The sequence below is a fragment of the Cyprinodon tularosa genome, unplaced genomic scaffold, assembly GCF_016077235.1.
Source record: "Cyprinodon tularosa strain WSP-4 unplaced genomic scaffold, ASM1607723v1 ctg187, whole genome shotgun sequence".
Classification (NCBI taxonomy): domain Eukaryota; kingdom Metazoa; phylum Chordata; class Actinopteri; order Cyprinodontiformes; family Cyprinodontidae; genus Cyprinodon; species Cyprinodon tularosa.
In genome coordinates, this window is record NW_024038657.1 from 1,181,825 (window position 1) to 1,205,312 (window position 23,488).

Consider the following 23,488-nt stretch of genomic DNA (forward strand, 5'->3'; position numbering starts at 1 on the left):
AATGTCTTTTAAATGAAACCCCTTGATTTGCGCTTCACATTTTCTCTTCTGAGATAGATTCAAAACTACATGTTAAATCAAAGCTTATTCCACAAGTCCCCTTCCCCTAGAACTGCACAGTTTTAGCAAATGTTGTTGTAAGATTTGGTGACTTATAAAAAAAAAGGTAAGTTAATGTGAGTCTGTTTTGTGAAAAATAAATTTTTTAATGTTTATAAGCTCAGAAGACAGTTTCAGTTTACTCCCCTGGGCTTTAGATGAACTATTTGAGTCTCTTTGGTTAATTATTCATGTAAATGCTGAATGCTGTGCTGCTTTTTTGCAACTTTTTCATCTGAAATGCATGAATACTCCGAATGCATCTGAGTGCACAATTTTGTACCATCACCTTCAATATTAAACCACACATGCGACTTATGGCTTTCTATTCCTATGTGAGTTCTTTCTGACATATCATGTAGGGTTTAAAGCCATTGGATGCACAGTGGACTATCAACTGAGCAGCTCTTAAGAATCCAAGAAATTAATTGGTTTTAGATGTGCCTTTAATGTGAATCTCCATTAGCAACAGATGGCATATTAAAATAAATGTCTATTGAGGATTTTTAGGTTTATCTATGAAGTGGTCTTCCTTTTAATAGATTGCCTTTTGTTATTTACTGTTTAGACCAGTAAACAATAAAATTTGTAGAACATGTATGCAGAGGGTGTGCAAAAAATATTTCTGTTGTGGAAATGATTCTGTAAAGATGTGTTTGATGAATTGAGAGTAGAATTGTTTTCATTTGGCTTTTAAAAAAATAAATTCCTTCCTTCCCCAGCCTGCCCTGTTGATTGCCTGGTAGTCCACTGTGACCAAATTAGAGCGTTTCCACACCAGTGCCTGAGGAAATGACAATGTCTAGTTTCACCTAGGTTAATTAAAGTTTGTGTCGTATCATTATCCCCAGAACATAATGGCACCACATGTTGCTGCTGATGATACAAGACTCTGTCAGGGGTTTATAATGTATCTATGCCTATGTGAGTTTTTTCTTTACAAACTAACTATGTTTACATTAACACACAAAAAAGAGTGTGATTAAAGATAAAAAACAAATGGCCTTGAAAATGCTTTACTGATAAAACTGTACCACAATTCTTATAAGATTAAACTAGGCCAGCTTCAATACCTCAACAGGTGATTTTGAAAGGCAGTTGTGGAAGGAGTAGATTTTATTTAAAGGTGGCAGAGTAAGGATGGCCCAAAGACAAATATAATGAACAGAATTTCATTGGTAAAATGAAGGAAATCTTTTTTATGTCTACTTTTCCTGGTTTAGCACAAATAAATCCCATATATAATATTTCTTATTTTACTGTAATGTCTCGAAATTTTGCGTAAAGATTAAAGAGTGGTGAATATTTTTGGGAGGCTCATTTCCAAGGTCCTGTTGGTGCATAAATGAACTAAACGTGTAATATCACTATAATAGGCTGGATTAAAAAGAAGATAAAAAAAAACATTGAATAAAAAGGTTTTAAAGGAAAAAAACTTGTATAACTTCTCTCTTTTGTAAAAACCTGATACAGTATAGTAACATACTTTTTTAAGTCAAACTATGTGTGAAAATATCCATTTCTTTTCTTTTAGTTAATCTCGTGGTCATTCGAGGAGCGAAATAACTATCAATAAATATTTATCTAATGCTTCAAGAACCAATCATTAACTCAGTTAATAGATGTTTAATGAGAGCCGTTTAGATGTTGGGATTTTTTAATAATGCACGATTATGGTTCTGTTTAAACTACTAAAAGAAAGTCCTGGATTGAAATCCCAGCAAGGACTCTGCTGTATCGAATTTGCATCATTTCCCTGGACTAAAACATGCATGTTCAGTTACCATGCATATAAATAGGCTTTTTGAGTGAGTGTTAATATCGTCTTTTGTGCCCTGTGCTTTGACAGGACTAACCCTGGCTCTTACTCATCTCCACTGGAGATGTGAAAAAGCCCCTTTGACCATAAAATGATAAAATGGGTAGAGGGAATGTATGAAAAGCTATTTATTACACATTTTATCAAATGTTTGCCACAGCTGATGTTTATCAGGTCTAAATTTAGCCAATAATGAACTTATAATACTCCCAAACACACAGGAAATGCTATGTTGATTAGACACTAGAAAAAACCCAGCATTTTGGAAAAATTGTCTGTATGGAAACTTTAAAGTACATTTAAAAAAAGATGTCTGTTTCGATCGAAATATGAATAAATAGTGGTTGGGGATAGTCAAAGGGGATATCCAAACCTAACTTATTTGTTCAGAATAAACTTGGACCGGGCTTAAGGGCTGAGGACGTTTGATGTTTAACATCTTCTTAAGAGCTCTCTGTAAAGTGTTTGCATTTTGTTTGCCAGTATCTGTAGCAAAGATTGTCTCAACATGTTCATCTTTGGTTCAGTTTGCAATACTTAAGCAAACCTGTGTTATCTCCAAACCATTAATCCAATATGTTAAACAACCATTTAGGTTAAATTATATGTGAAATCCAGGGCTACATCTTATGCACACCACCAAGGAGATCTACAATCCATATCAACAGTTTAGTAAGATTTGCTGAGAGTAAAGAGACTGAAAAGAAAGAAACTGGCCAGCTGTTATCCAGTTGATTGATAATTTTCCTTATCATTTATATTTTGACAGGGATTAAGTCTTAAATCTATATTATCATAATACATTTTAATGATCTAGTAATTTGTTTAATGTAACACCAATAGAAAACAGCCATTGTAAACGTATACAGTAAATACATTTATGTCACATTAAGGATTTAAATGCAAAAAACTGTAAATTGAACGTTTTTCAACAAGACTACTATTGATTAAGTGTTAAGATTTTTCCTTTAATCCACTGTATAATATTAGCCTAAAGGGATTACTGTGAACTCTGAAAACAGAGATTACTGTTAGTTCTCAGTCTCAGATTATACATGTTTAAAAACAGGTCCATATTATTTTGAACAGACAGAAGCTTCTAATTTTATTCTTTACATTGTAATGCACAGATACAGTGGATTGACTGATTAATTGCTGTTTTAGGAAAAATGAAACCAATGGACTAACTTTAAAAAACACTCTATATGTACGTATATTTGTGCCAACTCATTAATTCAGCAACAACATTTAAAGATATTGATAAAGGGGAAACAAAAATGTAAAATCTAAGTTAGGAGCATCTCAATACATTAGAATAATACATTATAGATAAATATCCTTGGCATTCTTGCTTTTTTCATTCAGAGATCTCTTTAGGCTGTGGTTATCCTTCTTACTTGTGCACTTTTTACCACTAAATGTTTTCTATCCACTCAACTTTTCTTTACCATTTTTAAATACAGCACAATATAACCTGCCTGTTCCTTTAGAGTAGTAATGCTGATGCAATTGTAGCATCTGAGGTGGAATGTGAAGTTATGCATAATTCGGATAATATTCTGAGTTCCGGATAATATACATTTACAATGCCTATAAGTCCTATCAAATGCAACCAAAAGCTTAAAAAATTCACTGTATTTAAAGCATCCATATCATATGAGTTTTAGTCGTTTTTAACTGCATTTTAATTAACATTTTAACTTAATGAATTGCCTCTGTATGTACAGCCGATATTGGATATAGCTCATAAGCAGTGACCTCCACAAGAAATTTAACAAAATCTTCACATGTATTTCAAAGCAGCCTTTAATAATACAGCAAATTAAATTAAAAAACAATTTGGGTTTAAACATAGCTTTAAGTGGGGGAGTAAATCAAGCAACAAATCAAGAGAGCTATTCTGTTTCACTATATTTTCTGTTTCGTCTGAATTTTTCAAGAAAGTTCTATTAACTATGTTCTAGATTAATTTCTTTTTTTTAATATAACAAGACTGCTGCCAGATAGTGTTTAATTTGGTTCTGTCTATTTTGTTTGAGCAGAAACACTTTGTTTATGCACCACTCACATTTCCATTTTAATTACAGCCTAACAGCTACTTTTCCTTATTTAGCTGTCAATAAACAACTAACAGGTAGCAGAGACCCGCTCCAAAACACACGCTGCATCTTGATTGCTGATTTTTACAATGATTTGTTTAGTTAATTGCCTGCTTTTGCGCTTATGGTGAAGAAATTGACATTATGTGGTTCATTATATTACAGCTCACTTTTCAGATAATTTCACACAACTTCTATGTTCTGTTTTTCATCTTTTTGCATTGAAATAAAGGACCCAGCTCACGCTGTTCATGTAATCAGGACAGAGATACAGCTTCGGTAAAAATGGATCAGCACATATCAGAAATAAATGCGATTGAAAGAATAAGGAAGGCCTTGGTCCAACCCGGAAGCTCAAGGTATTAATAATGATGTTTCTTCGATTGTAACACAGTTTGAGGAATTCCAAATTGCAGCTCCACTACCACAGCATGTCTTTTAAATTTTGGGGTATCTGCCTTTGCCTGAGTACAGAGAACTCTGTTATATTTCATGATAGTATTCGTATTTGAGAGGGGGAATTTCCATTAGTAAATAAAACCAACCATAGATTACAGATGCATCTCAGGAAAAGGAATGACTCACAGGATGTTAGGAGACCTGCTGCATCTCTTGAATTACAACTCAACTACTGAATTCAGGGTGGTGGTTTAGAGATCTTAGTAAAAAGATTAATATTAATATTATTCAATTATTTTTTCCTCTTTTCAGACAAACAACTAAGCGGCTTAGATCCTACACTGGAAAAGATCAATATCTAGATAAGTCATTTTTTCTTAAAATAAGTGCATTTGTTCTTGAATTGAGGATGTAAAAGAGACATTTTGCCAACGGAACAAGACCATTTACATTTAAAATAAGAATTGCATTGTCTTATTTCATGTGCATGATATCTAATTATCTTATTTTAAGAGTAAAAATTTTCATTCCATTGGCAAACTATCTCATTTACCTGCTCAAATCAAGTACACTTCATTTAAGAAATTAACTTATTTCTAGATCGTTTTTCCAGTGTAATAAGTCCTCCTATTGTTTTGATTGTTAATTATTCCTCATTATGTTTCCCTTCAAAAAGACATCAACTGCTTTAAAAAATGGTTGGGAAGATGAAGAGGACAGATGTTTGGTGTATTGTTATATGATGATGTTTACTAACCAACATTTGTTTTAAACTTGATTTAGTTTTTTTGCTGTTTAGATTTTTTTCCCCCCATTACTGGTTCTATCAGACAAGCCACCTTTATTAATAAATTTTAAAAAAGCAAGCACTGAACAAAATGCTGAACATAGAGAATGAAATGAAAAAAAAATTGAATATAAACTGATTAAAAGTAGAAAAAAATGCCTTAAGTTGACAATAATATAAAATTAGCTGGAGGAAAATATGACATAGACATGAAAAAAAATCCAGATCAAATTCACAACTTAAACTGGGTCCAAAGCCAAAGACAACATAATGGAGGGCCTTCAGACCATATCTAAGATGGTTATTTTATGCAAACTGTTCTGTAATTTGCCAGCTGCAATGCCTTGTCCCTCTGAGTATCACTGTGTCCTTGACAACTCCATAAACAGCTGTTTGGTAGATCTGAGTGACCTAGAAGGGGAGTGAAGGTGCAGCACTTCATAACCATTTTATCTGTCTTCTAATAACATGTTATTTAATAGGTTAAAAACCTATTAAATTATGAATTTAATAGGTTTTTAATAAAAGAGTTATTCACAGTATCTATGATTTCACTGAAGCCTCTTAGATGACTTGCAGAGAAACATCATTTTCTCTTTACGGCATATAACACAAAATCTAGTTCTGAAAGAGGATGAATTCTGTACTAATCATCTCTAATGTTGGTACATTGATGTGTATAATTAACCACAGTGTTTTTGGCTACGTTCACACTGCAGCCTGAAGTGACCAAATCCGATTTTTTTGCCCATATGCAACCTGGATCTGATCTGTTCATGGCAGTCTGAACAACACAGATCCGATTTTTTTTCCAATGCAACCCAGGCCACTTGGCTAAGTGGTCCTGAATCCAATACGAATCTGATCTTTTCAAATGCGACCCGTGTCTGAACGTCATTAATACCCAACAAATGTCACTATTATGCGTCTTGCTATGCAGAAGCAGCAAGAAAAACAACAAGCATGGCAGACGATGATGCGGACAGCAGTATTAATGTTTAACCTTATTGAAAAGACTGTGTTTTTATGGTTGGAAAAGACCACTAGATGCGCACCGGCACTACCATCCATGTTTACTAACAGAAAAAAAGAGCACGCTGGCCTGTGACATCATTGCGTTCTCTACTGCGCATGCGGGACACTTGCGTTGTATGACTGCAGTTCACACAGGAGATCACATACAAGTCGCATTCATTTGAAAATATAAACGGCAATGCAAAAATAATCGGATTTCACAAAAAAAAAAATCCAAATTGAGCATCAAGGCCTGCAGTTTGAACGTAGCCTTTGTTGTCAAGTAATTGTTAATGTATATAAAATTAAACTGTTTTGAATATTCTAATTAAGAGAAAAAAATTGGTAGGGGTGGCCAATGATTGTCTAAGGGTGGCCATGGCCACCCCTGGCCCTCCATCTAGCTCAGCGCCTGGTGTATTCATAATTTCAATTTTAAGTTGTTTTTTTGCCATGCATTATTGTTTTTTTTCTGTTTTGTTTCGTGTACGCCTAAATGAACAATTATAGCCGCTGCCTCCTTTGCCCATATGCCTATAAGTCTGCTTGCTGTCAATCAAGCCCCAAGCCGCAGCTGTTCCCGATCCGTGAATCAGGCTCTCAGACCGGGCAGCCTGTGCACCTACAGCTTCAAAGATTAAACTAAGACAAACAAAACGTTTAGTTCTTTATTCCTCTCGTTGCTCCTGTGAAATGTCGCGTGTAGAGGACACTGCTCATCTGTCCAAGTCTCGTCTGAGGTCAGATTTAGTCAGCCACAATGTGGAGCTGCCGCCTGCAGGGAGCAAGAAAGAGGTTTACCTGAAGCTGCACCTGGAACACGTGGATCAGGGAAACGCTGCGGGCTTCTCCAGCGATGAAGAGGATCAAGTGCTTTATGCGCCAGTGAGTCGATACATTTAGAGATTATTTTTTACAATAATTTATGGATTATTTTTCACAAGTTTGCACAATAAAAAAGGGAAAATTAAACAACACAAACATAATGGTCTATAAAACTACTGTCGGCAAGGACAGACTAGAGTATTGTGAGGGAGGGGTTCCAGACTTCCATTTTCTCTAGCTGTAAAGACATGGCATAGATTTACATGCGTCTCTGTACTTAGCCCATGTCTCCACAGACATCAGCACCTGTCACTCTCGGTTACTTGCCAACAACAAGGGTTCCCCTCAGTGGAGGTTCTAGACCAAATGTACCAGGGGGCCATGAGGGGGCAAGAGTGTTTTAATGGGGGCCACAGAAAAGCATGAAATAAAAAACAGGGCAAGGGATTCAAGAGATTTCTATTAATTTAGGTTTAAGTAAAATTCTATGTCTTATTAGGTCAATTTAGATTCATAATTTAGGAATTTTACCTATTTTTGACGTTAAGTTAAACAAATTAAGTTTTCTATAAAATCTGAATTAGAACTCAAGAGCTGAGAAATTGAGCTGTAAAAATTTGACTATTCTTTTTTTATTTATAAAAAAAAAAAAAAAACATTTAGCAGAGGAAAACTGGGATCCTATCTCAATACCACTGAAGCTATCACCTTATTGCTTTTAAATAATTAGTAAAAAAAAAAAAAAAGAAATTGATCCAAAGGACTTATAAGTAACCATGTCTGTTCCAGTGCATATCATCATTAGAATTTCTTTCAGTATTATGTCTTCAGCACAGGGGTACTGGCCCCCATTGGCCCCTGGTTCCCCTTATTAGCTGCAGAAAGAAGAAATTTGTTTCAATAAGATGTATGTGGATTCCAATTCAGACTCTTGCTGAGTTTGAATTCAGGGGATGTGTCCTCCGAAGGCCAGATTATTTGGCCAAATACGTCATAGCGGGTGTTTGGATTGGAAGACTCCTCGTTATGCAGCCGAGAAATGCAGCCTTTTATTTGGTGCCCATTTTGAAGGATGGGTCCGCCTTATTATCCTACATAGCCTTGGATATCCCTTGATTCACTGCGAGTCCAAGCAAGCCAGCTACTTTTCAGAAGGCAACATCCCAGTATTTAAACAGAAAATTAAGTGAAAAGAAAAGGCTGGACCGGACAAAGGATAATCACAACCTTCAGAGGATTATGAAGTTTTTAATTTGTTACGTGTATTTATGTCAGGTGTTTTAGAAATATACAGAACAATAGACTGACTAATTTGTTTTATAATACAAGTCTGCATGTGACACAACTTTTCTTGAAGCCCAGTTTATTTATTTATATATATATATATATATATATATATATATATATATATATATATATATATATATATATATATATATATATATATATAATATATATATATATATATATATTTTTTTTTTTTTTTATTACACTTTGGTCATTGGTACTTGGGGATGTGCACTTGAAGTAAAATAACAAAAAAGAAATGCATTTTATCTTAATAAAAATTTAACATTTTTGAGTGAATATGAAAAATAGAAGATTAACTGAAGTTCAATGAACTTTGAAAAATATATGTAGCTAAATGACTTTGACCATTAGGGTGGCTCTACCCCACACTTTAATTTTTTTGGTTGGATTTTTATCTGCATCTTTTGTGTTCACAAATGATACATGATAATGCCTTAAAAATCAATATATTGGCTTTTCTAAATATTAATATCATTAATAGTTGAGAGCATTACTACTCACTGATGTATTCATTTTGTTACCATTACTTCTTCCTGTCATTTCCACATTTTCCTTTGTTAAAATATGTCATTTTTATAGAGCTATACATATTACTGTTGTTTAAGATCTCAACAATGGTTCAAAATACTTCTTTTTCATGCTTTTTTTAGCCGTTTTTTTTTTGCTTCAAAGATCTGTTTTGTTTTCTTATGCTTTTAAAGGGTGGGGATCGAGTTGATACAAAGATTCCTGACCCAACAGCATTATCAGATAAGGATCTCAAGGACTTGCTACTTAAATATGGAGTTAAAGCAGGGCCTATTGTAGGTGAGATTGCTTTTAACAATATCCGTTGCACTCAAAATATTCACGTCAGTGCTAATTCTGTTTAGTGGTTTTAGTGCAGTCAGAGAAATTCATTTATTTCAAATCATATTCCTGAATCTCAGCCTCGACAAGGGCCGTATATGAAAAGAAGCTAAGGAAACTACTGCAATCTGATGGGAACGAGGGATTAAATGAAGCAGAGACTGCGGTGCTGTACTCAGACAGTGATGAGGAAGGTGAAGAAAATGGGGACTTGGAAGACGAGAAGGAATCAGGTGGGACCAGAATTATTTAACTTGATCTAGACATTTATGGTTCATTTAACACAATAATTATCCTATTGTTTTGTTGCTTGCACCGGTTCAGAGGAAGAGAAAGAAAGAATTAATGAAGCACTGGAGCTGAACCAAAAACAGTGCAATGAGGTGAGAAACAACAAACTGCTGGTCAATGTGTTTACTTTTTCCTTTACCCACCCAATACTTGAAACAGCTTTTTCTAAGGCTCAAAATATCCCAAATTGCTTCAATTTGCAATTTGGGAACATGGTTTGAAAAAATATAAATGTATCTTTACAGAAAAATGTGCAGAGGCGTGACTATCCTTATTCACAGTGCTTTTTCTTATCATCAAAGCTGGTAATTTAAACTTTTTTCTTTTTTGAACAATATCCTGTCAAACCCCATGCGCTAAGCAATGTTAATAGCTGTTAAATCTTTGCATGGTCCTAGCGGCCTTGTCCTCAGGAAAACACTGCCTATCATTCCAAGAGGAATTTAGGGAGTGCATTAAAATCATCAGAGTGGACTCAAGCTCATCGCTCACAGATTCCAGCAGGAATTAACAAAGTATCCTTAAAAACCAACCATGCAGGATTAAGATCAGGGGTAGGCTGGTGTCAACTTTTACATTTCTTCAAACATTCTGTTTTTATTTTATGGTAAATAACATTGATTTTGAAGTAGTATAAGGGCATAATAATCCATACTTGATTGTAAAATGCTAATATAAAGCCTTACAGGTTCCCTCTGGATCACAGTCAATGGTGTCAAATGGTTGCTCATCATTTTCTCCAAAGGCTTTCAGCATCACTCAAATGGTCGAAAAGGGAAGTTGTTTTATACCTTGTAAAAAAAAAAAAAAGATTTTATATATTTACCGTTTATTATGTATGTATGTATTTAATCAATATTCACTCTCACTGGATGCCCATAAACCATAAAAAAAACAAAAAAAACAGGTGGAGAGTCGGATCTCACCCTCTGCTTGCTCCGACAAGGAGCTGAGCCACAGCAGTAACCTGGAACATTGGTCACACTCCAACAGGGTCAGTAGTGAGCAGATTGCTCAGTCACACTTCAAGTTTCACTTTGGTGCTGGTGGAAGTGTTTTCAGAAGAGCACTTAAAGAGTCAAATTGAGACAACAAAAGTCTAGTGAGTCATGTTCCTATATTTCCTTTTCTATAGCTGGACAAGGAGGTTGAAGAAAAGGATATAAGCATGGAACAGAAACTGAACAACACTCCTAGAGACTCTACTGGTGTAAAAAAAATCAAGGCATATACATCCCCTTTGACTTAATTCAAATCACTTATGTTTTCAATGTTGCACATTTTCTGTCTTTAATGTGATCTGCTGTTTAAGCTATTCAAAACCCCATCAGTTCTAACAAATTAGAAAGTTTAGATATTTTTATAATGCTTAGGGGTTGTTATGCAAGTAATGAGACAAGGCAAAAAAATTCAGGCTCCTAAATAAAAAAAAAATGTCATTAAAATATGGGTTAAAATGTAGAATGGATCAAAAGATGTTCTTGGGATTCAGTTTTAAAATCAGCCTAAAGTAGAGCAGGATTGTGGATAAGAAAATTGAGGACATAGTAAGTTTGACCCAATTTATATTCAGCAGAACTTTGAAGAATCCCCTTTCCCTGCTTTATGATACTTTAGGGATGCATTTCTGCCAGTTTAGCACAGCTAGAAATTAAAGTTCAACTTTATGTTTAGGGTTTTTATGTTCAGAGGGGAACCTTAACCCCTACCTGAAAGTAAAATATTGCACCTAAGGAAAACTTTAAACATCTGGTAGATTTGGTGTCTTTAAGTGCATTGGATTTTTACTTAATATTACAGTGGATGACCTAGATACAACACAGCCATCGAAGGGTTTTGTTTAAAACTTTCAGGCACTTCTTTCCCTCCCTTTGGCTTTGACAGTTTAGGTGGTTCAACACCCTTTGAGATTTCCCTAACTTAACTCACTCCTCTTTTCTTTTCCTCAATATCCTGGTGAAATGGCTTTTCTGGCACACACAGTACAAGCAAGTGTGTCCTTTCAAAAATAATAGTATTTTCCCCCCCTTCTTTTCTAGCATCTTCAGGAACCAGTAAAAAATATTTTAAAGGACCTCATCCCAGAAGCAAAGACCACACCCACTGGGATCTAGTAAGTGTCGCAACCTAAATTTAAAACTGTCAGAGTTGGAGAATCTTTAAAATTGTTCATAACCCATTTTCTAAAGGCTTGATCTGGGATTTGACAACAATGGCCAACTTTAGGGATTCTTGTAGAGCTCTTACAGCGCTCATCCAGTTCCTTATTGTACAAGGGAGCACATCCTGGTCTTGCTAGAATGTTAACTATCTCCAAAATCCCTCTTTAGCTGCAATGCATTTGAGTTATATTTTTGGATTGTTTGCTAATGTTTTTGTATATTTCAGTGTCACTCCACGAAGACCCATCAAGGGTGCGGCACAGCGGCCCATCCTGTATGGATACCCCGACACGCCGGTCAGTCCTACAACCTTGGAAAGACGAGAGGTGGAGAGACGTCTTGTACCCATCTCTGTCCAGATTTTGGTCTTCTTTATTGTTTTGTATATCCTTTACTTCATTTCTATTAATGTTTAGGACAGCATGGCTTTTTTTTGGCCTTGCTGGAGTGTTTAAACCTGTCTTCTGGTAGAAAAGAGGAATTTCACCTTCTGGTTGAGACATGGAGCAAACGGTTTGTCTCTCTAGATCTTTAACTGTTTCATTCACCAATGTTTGTTGACACATATATGTGAGCAGGCCAAGACATGTCTGTTGGTATTAAGAATCTGCCAGTCCACTGCAACTCTTTTTGTATTTTATCTTGTTTGACCCTAATATTGACCATTTAGCTAATTGGCAACACTGTTTGAAAAAAGGTACGTTTAGTCCTATTTGAAAAATGTTATTTAAATTGCAAACTTTGATGTAATTCTTTATGCCTTGAATTTGTATTGTAATACTTGTATGTTTTTATATTTGATGTTTAAATAAAGACTGTTCTGCTTAATGTTTTTATCTGATTTTAAGAAATTAAAATGAAGAGAAATATTTTTAATCATAAAATCAACAAATGTTTTGGAACTTCACTCTTAAGTAGTATTTCCTTTTTGTGCATTTCTGCAAAATGTATTATTTGTATGTATAACTGATGAGGTCAAGGGCAATAAAGTGGATTCATAGAAAAGTTGAGCGCACTATGCATGTTATACATTTGAAGCCCCCCAACCCCTTTTGATTCACTGTCTATATGTCATTTAGCTCCTTTTTTGTAAACGTATGCAAATACCTATGGAGGGGAGATAAATATGTATTTAAAAATGCAATTAAACATTTCACTGATTCTTTGTGCCCTACATCTATACATGTTGACATTTGTTTCTTCATGCTGCTATATATGTATTTAATTTTGACTATGCAAATCAAACTGAAAATCAACAGTTAAATTTATGAAAAATATCAGATAAAATGAAGCAGCAAAAGACCCCAGAGAAACTTCTGAAGAGATTATAAGGTGAACTTCAAGCTCAAGGAACATCGATTGACAGATCACACTATTCCTCATTGTTTTAGCAAAGTAATGGGAGATTACCAAGGAGGATATAAATCTTGAAAACAAATCATGAAAAGGTCAGACTGGAATTTGCAAAGCTACATGCTGACAAGCCGAAGAGCTTCTTCAAGAATGTCAAATGTGACAAAAATGAAACTTATTGTCAAGGCACATCAGCTCTATGTTCGTTGATGGGAGAAATTAAGCCTATCAACAGAACACTGAACACTGTCCCTTCTGTGAAACATGGAGGAGGTTCTCTTATGCTATAATTCATCTGGCACAAGGTGTCTGAATCTCTACAGGGTTCCAGCAAATCTATAGACTATCAAGGGATTCTATAGAGAAATGTGTTGCTCAGTGTCAGAAACCTTGGTCTTAGTCACAGGTCAAACCCCCAGTTGAGCCTTTTTGCAGTGCTTAGTCTTGGCTCTCTCATAGACACAGCTATGGGTTCTGCTCATACTGCAACTATATACGCTTTCTTTCACCCATTTTACATTAATGCCAGCTCAGAGCTCATCTGCTTATCGATTTCTCTCCTAGATAGAGTCATCTATGGGGTTAATTTACCATCCCATTTTCTATAGTGCATATGTTCCTTTTGTGTTTCTGCTTCTAACTCCTCTAACGCTCCTGTTGGCCTTGCCATAAGGCTGCTCACATCCAGCCTGGTTCTGCTGGATGTTTCTTCCTTCTAAAAGGGAGTTTTGCATTTCTGCTGTCGCTGCATACATGCTTGATGTGAAGGATTGCTGCAGTCAACTACAAAATGCAAGTGAATACCTGCCGCAAAATCATGGTCTCAATGCAATCAGCTGGTTATCCTTAGGAAACTTTTATCAAAAAGTCTTAACCTAATTTAGTTGTCTCTTAAAAGTTTCTTGAGATGACGTGTTGTGAATTGTCGCCATTTAAATAAACTGAATCGAAAACTGATATATTCTATTCAATAAAAAATTTTTTGCTTTAGAATTTTTTTTATCATTGGTCATTGGGAGGCATAATAGTATGTGAAATATCCATTCATTTTCTGTTACGCTTATCCCAGCTGGGGTTACTGGAGCCTATCTCCAGCTGTCTACAGGCAAGAGGCGGGTACACCCTGAACAGGTCACCAGTCTATCGCAGGGCAACACATAGACAGACAACCATTCACACACTCACATCTAAGGAGAATTTAGAGAAGTAAATTAACCTAACATTTTTTTGGACTGTTGGAGGAAGTCGGAGTACCCAGAGAGAACCCACACATGCTCAGGGAGAACATGCAAACTCCATGCAGAAAGACCCCAGAGCAGGAATCAATCCCAGGACCTTCTTGATGCAAGGCAGCAAGCAGTGTTACCCATTGCTCTCCTGAGAAATCTACAGAAGATAGAAGTAGAGCCACTGAAAAAAAAAGTTAACTGATTTTAAAATATTTCAGTTTAATATGGGGAAAAGGTCATTCTGACTTTAATCTCAGAATTCTGAATTTAATCTCAGAATTTCTTATCTTAATGTAGATGGGCACAATGAAGGAAGAGATGTGGGAGCACTCAGCTTCACTGACAAAATATGTGAGTTGTTTGAGAGGGCCAGTGACACACATTGGTGGAAAATGAGGGAATCAGGTGACTTTTTACGTGCCTGAGGGGTCCCCGGTGATGATATTTTATTAATGGAAGATAAGAAGGTGATTAAAACAAGAGAGCTAGTTTAGTCTCTAAAACAGACATGGCTACGGCTTGATGCTGACATGTTTGTTAGCTGCAGAATTCATTTAGAATTCTGAGAAAAAAAAGTCAGAATTGTGAGAAAAAAGTCAGAATTTTGAGGAAAAAAAGTCAGAATTCTGAGATAAAAGTCACAATTCTGAGAAAAAAGATTAAAGTCAGAACTGTGAGAAAAAAGTCAAACTTCTTAGATCAAAGTCAGAATTGTGAGGAAAAAGTTAGATTTCTGAGATTAAAGTCAGAACTGTGAGAAAAAAGTCAGAATTCTGAGATTAAAGTCAGAATTCTATATTAGTCAGAATTTAAACTTTTTTCTCATATAATACTGAAATAACATGTAAAGATTGGTTAACTTTTTACATTTTTTTCAGCGGCCCTAATCTCCTTCCGTAGCAATCCATGCATAAACAAAATATTTAAATTCTATACAGCAAATAACAAAATGCCTAAAACTTTTATGGCTGAATTTAAATTGACACACACAAAATGGAGCTAAAGCTGTTCGCCAGTAGGTGTCTCTTCTTCACACTGCAGGGTGTCATCTGTGCTGACTTCACTCTGCAACTTCTGCTGTCACAACGGACACAACAATGGCAGACTCAAAGATCCAAGCGTGGAAGTTTTTAAAGATAATTGTTTTCACTTTCTTTATCACAGTATTGCTGTTATTCACTTCGGCAACAATCCGGACTCTGTCTCTGGACGTAAATGTCGGACTTCAACTCGCACGCTGGGAAAAGTCGAACAATATCTCCCTGGTGATTGATCAACATCAGAGAGAGGAGCTTCTAGCCAAATTTAAAGGTAGTGTGGGTCCGTTAAGCTTTGAAGATTGGTCTAGTCCACAGAAACAGGTGTGGGGTGTTGCTAGATCATGGTGTGTTTGTTTTGTCGTTCAGAGGCGCTGAGGATCCCCACAGTGTCATTCTCTGAGAAGGAGAGCAACACCACAGCTCTGCGTCAGTTTGTCACCTTCCTCCGCAAAGGTACGACAACAGGTGTCCCCCTCAAACATCACGCCTTTACCCTCTTTTTCTAAAGGTTTCCTCAAAGAAACCAGGATGGTACATTCCTATACATGCTAGTAAACGAGCGTGTAACTGATACACCTACATTGCTGCTAACCTTATTGTTAGCTGCTAGCAAGAGCTAACTGATAATCATTAGCTTCATCGATTTGCTCAGAACTTAATGTCGTATAATCATTTCAAATATAAGTCAGTGGATATATTTGTACAGAAGGGAAATATTAAAACTGTCTGCTTGGCTTCATCCTGATAATAAAGCTAATAGCAACATTTTAAAAGTGTATGGTTTAATTTGGCTTTCTACTTTATAATTAACCCCAAAATATATATATTCAGCTTATGTGATTTGTTCAGTTTACATTCTGAAATCAAGCTATAATTCCAAAATTATAGGACCAAGTGATAACGACGTGTGACTTTTTCCACTACAATGTTTTTGGGATGCAAAAATATCACTCTTTTGAACACATAATGTTTTGGGAAGAGAAACGTTTTATTTCGCTGGGTCTAGCAAACCTGCCGGACTACTTTCGGCTTGACCAAAGCTGGACGAGAACTCTGCTCACAGGACGCTGCCAGGGGTAAGTCAGTGTGATTGCATGACACTGGTGATGGGGATGCCATACAGATTCATGTCAAAAATCCCAAACTATCCCTTTAAGGAAACTTTGGCTTTCCGATTATTGATCAATTAATTGAAAAAAATAATCAACAGATTAATTAATTGCAGCTTTACTCTCAGGTTAAGACTCATCTTCAAGTTAATCCCCCCCCCCCCCAAAAAAAAAAGAAAAAAAGAAAAAGGTTTTCCAATTATTCTAGTTAAATTCCTTTAGGGTCTTTAATTTGCAGCAACTCCTCCTCAGCAAACATGGTCCCTTTGTTTGCTGATTGGTTGGATGAGAGCATATGTTTAGAAGAGTTTTGGCATTCTATGACTCTCCTTAATGTTCGGTTAATTGACCGCTTTGGAAAGATGATGTCCTGTCCAGAACTGGAACTCCACCACAAATGCTGCACTTTTTCAGATGCTCTGACCCAGTCTGCAAATCGTTAAAGTTCTGCCTTCTCAAACTAATGCAAATCCTTATTCTCCAGTTTTTCCTTCTTCATACAACTTTTAAAGCATGATGTTCACTTTTCCTCAAGCAGATTCGCCCAATGGGTATTACAATGAAGAGATAATCGGATAATAATGGGAGTGGTCACAATGTGGTGCCAGATCATTGTTTCATTCCATACACACTTTAGCTCATTCTTTATTCAGATTATATTTCCTTAATGAATAAAGCTATTAAACTGGGGTTACATTCTACTTGACCACTATCAATCGTTTCGACTAACTAATTGCTTTTTTAATAGAAACATTTCCGTCCTGAACCAAATTATAAAGTTTGTTCTTTGTTATTATAGACTAGAATATTAAACAGTTGAAAGATGATTTATTCATTAATTTTCAGGAATTAATCTCAGTGTTTTAGAACCCTCATTTATTTTTTCCTCTCACTTCATCTCACCCCATCTAATACTTTTTGATTTTATTGTAAGTGAAAACTCTCGAGATAATTTTTAGCATAATTTGATGGTCTACAAGCTCATCATCTCTCTGCTACATGGCATTGATCTAGAAACTCAAGCAAAGGAGACCCGACCCTAAATATATTCATATTGTCAATTAGTTTCATACTGTATTTAGCTATACCTTTTAGTTAGCTGGTGTTTCTATATTAAACATTCTTTGCTTATTGGTCTTATTTGATATCATGTTTATTTTCTGATAAACCGTTTTAGTTTTCAAGACCAGTTTAATGTTTTTTTAACAAAATAATGCAACAATTAAACTTTTTTAAGATTTTACAATTTTTTTAAATGGATTGTTTTTAGGTAACATAGTGAGACTGTGTTTGTCATGTTATATTTTTTCTTTGTCAGCCTTCCCCACCGTTTTCTCCTCAAGCCTGGTTCATCATGAGCTGGTGGCAGATTACAGCCACCTGTTTCAGGTGCAGGGATCTCAGCCTGACTTGGTGCCATACCTGCTGCTGGCCCACATTGATGTAGTACCTGCCAGAGAGTCAGACGGCTGGGAGGCGCCTCCCTTTTCTGCCCAAGAGATGGATGGCTTCATCTATGCAAGAGGGACCATAGATGATAAGTGCGCTGTAATGGTAGGAGAACAAGTGCTGATGTATTGTTAGAATATTCTAGAACTAAGTTGCATAGTTTTTATATATCTGCAGACCAGGTTCATTGTGTTGTTTTTCATTTTTATGTTTCCTCAGGGAATACTTCAAGCATTGGAGTACCTGCTGCTTAGAGGCTATGCTCCACGTAGGGGATTTTACATTGGTTTGGGACATGATGAAGAGGTATTTTTCTGCCCTTTAAACTGCTGTTGTTCACAAAAAATAAAATAAAAATTCAGCTGGGCTCTTTGGTTTGTCATTTGCAGATCAGTGGTTTCAATGGGGCAATGAACATTGTACGTTTGATGAAGGATCGTGGTGTGAAGCTGTCATTTGTCCTGGATGAAGGCCTGGCTGTACTTGATGGAGTAATCAGTGGACTTGATGGACCTGTAGCTCTGTGAGAAATCCCCACACTCAGTTTGAGCATGATACTAAGGTGGTCGCATTTGCTAAGCCTCATAGAGGCGATGGTAAAAAAATGACAAATTAATCTCTGTCTTTTGGGTGTAGGGAAAATGTACCTACTCATCTTGGTAAATATGTGCGTTACTATGAATGTTTTTTTTAAATACTATTTTAAAGACTGTTATTTATGGGTGAAGACAGACTCACGCACTGTAAGACTATTAAAGTTCACTGAAGTGCTGTACAAAAAAAGATAGTGATTTAAAGTACAAAACTGAATAATTTAGACCAGATGACAAATATAAACAAAATGCAGAACAATAAAAATAAATGGTCAACTAGATTATAAAGAAAGTAAAATATCAAATTTGTTCAAATATATAACAAAATAAATAAATAGAAACATTTTAGCCATTCCCAACCCAGATCAAAACCCAATGAGAATTCATATACCTTTTAATAAAGATTTAACTATTTCACTACGCTCAGTCTCTCTGCCCCGGTAATGATTTTTTTGTGAACATGAGACATGATGTGACTTGGACTCCGGTCAGTTACAGAGTTTGCTAACTTTGCCAAACAGTGAGGGGAGGGGTAGAAACTGAGGGCTGAGCTGAGGAAGGCAGAGAGAGATTTGACATGAAACCAACCAACGGGTCGCTGATACCCCGTTATGCTTAATAAAACAGAAAGAGAAATCATTCTTTCTTGCACATAGATTTTGTAAATTAAAACAGGCTTGGGCGTCCTCTGTTTGTATGAAAACGCAACATTTTTAATGGAACAAAACTTTTTTTTATTGATTTCTCAAAATTAAGAAGAAGTCCTAACCCTTACACACACACACACACACACACATATATGTGTAGAGCAAATTTCTCTAACTTCTTTACCATCATTTAATTTTTTTTCAGACCTATGAAGGTTTGATGAGTGTATATCAACTGCTCACCATCAGTGTTTTTATTTAAACAGAATTGGGGTAAGTGAAAAGGGCTCAGCCAATGTGAAGCTTAGTGTGTCTATGGCACCTGGTCACTCCTCGATGCCTCCCAGGGAGTCCAGCATTGGGATCTTAGCTGCAGCTGTCAAAAGGTGTGACATCTTATTCTTCAGCTTTTTATTGCTTTGGAAAATTCTTTGATCATTTTAGAGGTTTCTCTGGTATGAAACTATTTATATAGTTTAAATTTTGGTTTTATAATTTCTGCAGACTTGAAGACAACCCTATGCCGAGGTTATTTGGTTATGGTCCAGAACGTGATACCTTTGAACATCTGGCCCACAAGGCAAGAGGAATCAATGCTTGCTAACTCAAGGTTTTCTGATGTCTCCACATTCTTAACCATTTCTAATTTTTCTCTCTCAGTTTGGTCTTCCTCTGAAGTTCATAATGTCAAACTTATGGCTCTTTTCCCCACTCCTTGGCAGGTAATAACAATATTTAAGCTGTGGTGTAAAGTGGATCAGGTGGCAGTCTGCTGCTTCTGCTCTTTTATTGATGTGCTTTGTATTGCAGAGTACTGGAAATGAAGCCAGACACTAATGCTTTTGTAAGGACTACCACAGCCGTGACAATGTTTAATGCAGGAACTAAGGTATGCAACTTCTTTTTAAATTGATTAATTCACTTTTTTTTTTTCAATCTCAAATGAAAATATTCTGGGTTCTTTTAGTCCAACATCATTCCTTCGCTAGCAGAGGCTACTGTAAATCTACGAATCCACTCTGCACATTCACTACAAGAGGTAAGGAGAGAAATGTTGCTGTTCTTTCTTATGTATGTAAAGATCTGTTGAACAGACTGTGTTCTGCCTTTTCCAGGTCTTAGACTTTATCCAGGATACAGTTGGGGACCAACGAGTGAAAGTAGAGCTTATTGATGGATTTGACCCACTCCCCATTAGCTCTTCTGATGAGCAATCCTTTGGCTTTCAGATCATAAAGAAAACAGTTTTGGACATGTTTCCCAAACTTACAGTTGCTCCAGGTAAATCTCAGATCAATGTAGTTTCATAGTAAAGGCACTTATATCTAAACTAACTGTTTGATTTTCAGGTATTTGTGTTGGAAACACAGACAGTCGACATTTCAAAGACCTGAGCAGTGATATTTATCGCTTTGCTCCAGTTTGGTTTAAACCAGGTGACGTTCAAAGGTAAGAACTTAAAATGATCCGATCCTTAGAACAAAAAGGAACCTTTGGCATAAACTCATTTTTTTTATATTAAAAACATTATTTATAAATGTGAGGGGGGTTTAGATCCTTACTGATCAAACACTGTACGGATATTTTTTCCTTTACTTCTTCAGTTTTAATGACACAAAGCATTTATACAGAAATAATAGACAGTGGATCTTATAACAAGGAATTTTCTAATTAACAAACCTGTTTTCTCTTATCTTTACTTTTCAGGTTTCATGGGATAAACGAAAGAATTTCCAAAAAGAACTATGAGGAGCTCATTGTGTTTTATTTTAATCTGATTCAAAACTGTGACATTAAGAAGCTTCCTGATCCACACAGCTCTGTTCATGAACTCTAAGCAGCTATTTAGCTGAATGCTTTATTATATCCTGAGTTTACAAATGATGCAAAAATAATTTTACATGAACATTACTGGGTTGACTTGAAGATTGAAAAAATAAATAATTGCATTTCTGTTGGTCGAGTCAGTTGAATTGAGGTGTTTTAAATGGGCTCTTGGATGAACTTGTAGTTCAATTTAAAAAAGAAAGGTTTATGATCTTTTGTTTTTGGAGGAGTTTGATCAAACAGATGACATTGCTGCTGTGAACTAATTTTAAATAAAAAAAAAATGTGAGAGCATTACTTATAAATTACATAATGTTACGCTGCTTTACTTTGACCAAAGACTTGTACAATCCACTGAAAGAACTATTCATTGAGTTATGTATTGATTTACTCTGGAATGAACTGAGATTGCACTATCTATTACTATGCTTATGTTATAAGTTTATTTAATTTCTAATTATGAGCAGATTTTCTTGTTATTTTGTTTTTGTTTAAAGAGAAATTTCCCAATGTATCAATAAAATACAATTTGAGTTTGCAAAAGTAGGTTTATTTGCTTTCTGTGGAGTATTTGTCAGATATTGTATAATGATGCTAATGCCTTAAAATACATATTATGATTGTTTTTATTTTATTTTTTCTACCATGATACTTTCTTTGAAAGATTCACTACATGCTTTAGTTCCCCTCAAAAAAGTTTGGTATTTGGAAATGTTCTGTTCATGACCCATGTTAAAACCACATATTATACTTGATCACGTTTTTGTACGTTTATCATTACCAGTTTGCTGTGTTGTTATGCAGAAAAAAAAATCATTGTTTATGGACTCCTTAGAAATAAAGATCAGTTAGAATTGGCTCATCATGGTTTTATGGATGCCTTGAAAATTCAAACAATTGTGAAAACATCTTGATAGCTTTAAACGCAGATAAGCTGTTTTATCAGATTAAGGACACTATTGCAACATCCACATAAAACAGATAATGATGGTATGTGGACCTTTGAGCTCATGATGGAACCAAAGCACTTATCTCATAATTCTAAGTTGCTGCACTTTTTTAGACACATAGTATTTTCTTTATTTGCAGACTCTGAAAACTGAGTGTAAAATTTGTATGTTTTAGTTAATAATGTTTATGACAAATCCATAATCTTGTAGAGCTTAGCCATTTGTTATGGGTTTTATCATATCCTCTTAAAATCAGAATATGGTAAGATTGTGCTGAAAAAGGGACTTTAAAGTCTTTGCATGTATTTTGGTCAAATCCATAATTGCACAAAACCTCCACATTTATCAGGATAAACCAAGGTGGGGGGTAAATTCTGCACCGCTAGTCAAACTACAAAATGTAATTGTAAACCATCAGATGTAAATATCCCTTCTGATAGTCACATTTGGTTTTTTAATGGTCATCTTAGGTTAAACATTCAAGGTAACTAGGCAATTGTGGATATTATGTGGGATGTTAAATTCAGTGCTACAGTAAAGAAAAAGCTTATATGTACCTAAGACATATAAAATACTTTAAAACTGGCTATTAATAAAATTTTATTGTCTGGCAGAGTAAAAAAAACTGCCAGTTTGCTTCTTTCTGTATGTCTGCTTCTGACTCCTTGAACCCCAGTCGGCCTCGGCGGATGGCCACTCACACTGAGCCTGGTTCTGCTGGAGGTTTCTTCCTGTTCAAAGGGAATTTTTTTTTTCTCTCCACTGTTGCTACAAGCATGCTTTGTGTGAGGGATTGCTTTCATGTCTATATGTTGATGCAATCAGCTGGTTGTCTTTAGAAAACTTTGAACAAATCTCACTGTATGATCTGATTGAGCTGTCTCTGTAAATCGCCTTGAGATGTCATATTGTGAATCGCCCTTATATACATAAACTGAATTGAAGTTATTAGACCTGTTGGGGCACTTAAAATTGATAAGTCCAGGAGCAGCTGGGACAGATGTGTGATGGCTCTTTTTTGTGTCTCGGGTGCAACAGTTTCTCACTGACTGTATCACCTCATCTTTCCCCTTTGTCTTCCTTGGTCTTGTTATACTATTTGTTCACAGATGTTTTTATCTTATTTGAGAAAAAAAAAACATTAACAGGGCTATGAACAAAGGCATGTGACTGCTTTCAGGTTTCCATTTGTAAATAGCATTTGTGTATGACACGAAATCGTAATAGAATTATTTCAGGTTTATTGTTGCAATGTAACAAAATGTGAAACATTTAAGGTGGAATGAATACTTTTGCACAAACCCACCCTGCTTTTATACCTAAATTTTAATACAATTAGCACTTAAAGCTAATTGAATTAGCTGGTGAGTAACTTAAAATTCCTATAAGACCTTGTTATGGGCTTAGCAAATTGTCTTCTACTGTATAAATTCAATAAATAATAAAGGCACCTTTCAATTCTGTGTCTTATGTATGAACTGTTGCCAGATTGTCAGACACATCTGCATCTCAGGAAATGTGATGAGTAATAAAGTTAATCTTATTTAAGGTAGAAAATTAAAATAAACTTGTTTTCTCCAGTGCTTATAGGCTATAAGGATGCTGTTTTAGACTAAATTAGGATGAAACGGATGCT

The 23,488-nt window shown here is 35.5% G+C and overlaps 2 protein-coding genes across 2 annotated transcripts; both read left to right on the forward strand.

Annotated features, from left to right (window-relative positions):
* The first annotated feature begins 4,243 nt into the window (after positions 1–4,243).
* Positions 4,244–12,487, forward strand: lemd1 (LEM domain containing 1). The gene is made up of 9 exons (XM_038282646.1): positions 4,244–4,376; positions 6,728–7,102; positions 9,055–9,160; positions 9,283–9,435; positions 9,527–9,585; positions 9,739–9,798; positions 9,892–10,047; positions 11,533–11,606; positions 11,882–12,487. The coding sequence occupies exons 2-9, from the start codon at positions 6,911–6,913 to the stop codon at positions 12,069–12,071; spliced, it is 990 nt and encodes a 329-aa protein (XP_038138574.1). The 5' UTR covers positions 4,244–4,376; positions 6,728–6,910; the 3' UTR covers positions 12,072–12,487.
* Positions 12,488–15,276: 2,789 nt separating this feature from the next.
* On the forward strand, positions 15,277–21,762 carry pm20d1.2 (peptidase M20 domain containing 1, tandem duplicate 2). Its single transcript, XM_038282644.1, has 13 exons — positions 15,277–15,548; positions 15,644–15,730; positions 17,705–17,940; positions 18,055–18,141; positions 18,225–18,358; positions 19,342–19,461; positions 19,580–19,655; positions 19,736–19,797; positions 19,886–19,964; positions 20,043–20,114; positions 20,191–20,356; positions 20,425–20,524; positions 20,783–21,762. Exons 1-13 carry the CDS (start codon positions 15,335–15,337, stop codon positions 20,910–20,912), a joined length of 1,563 nt encoding a protein of 520 aa, XP_038138572.1. The 5' UTR covers positions 15,277–15,334; the 3' UTR covers positions 20,913–21,762.
* Positions 21,763–23,488: the final 1,726 nt, after the last annotated feature.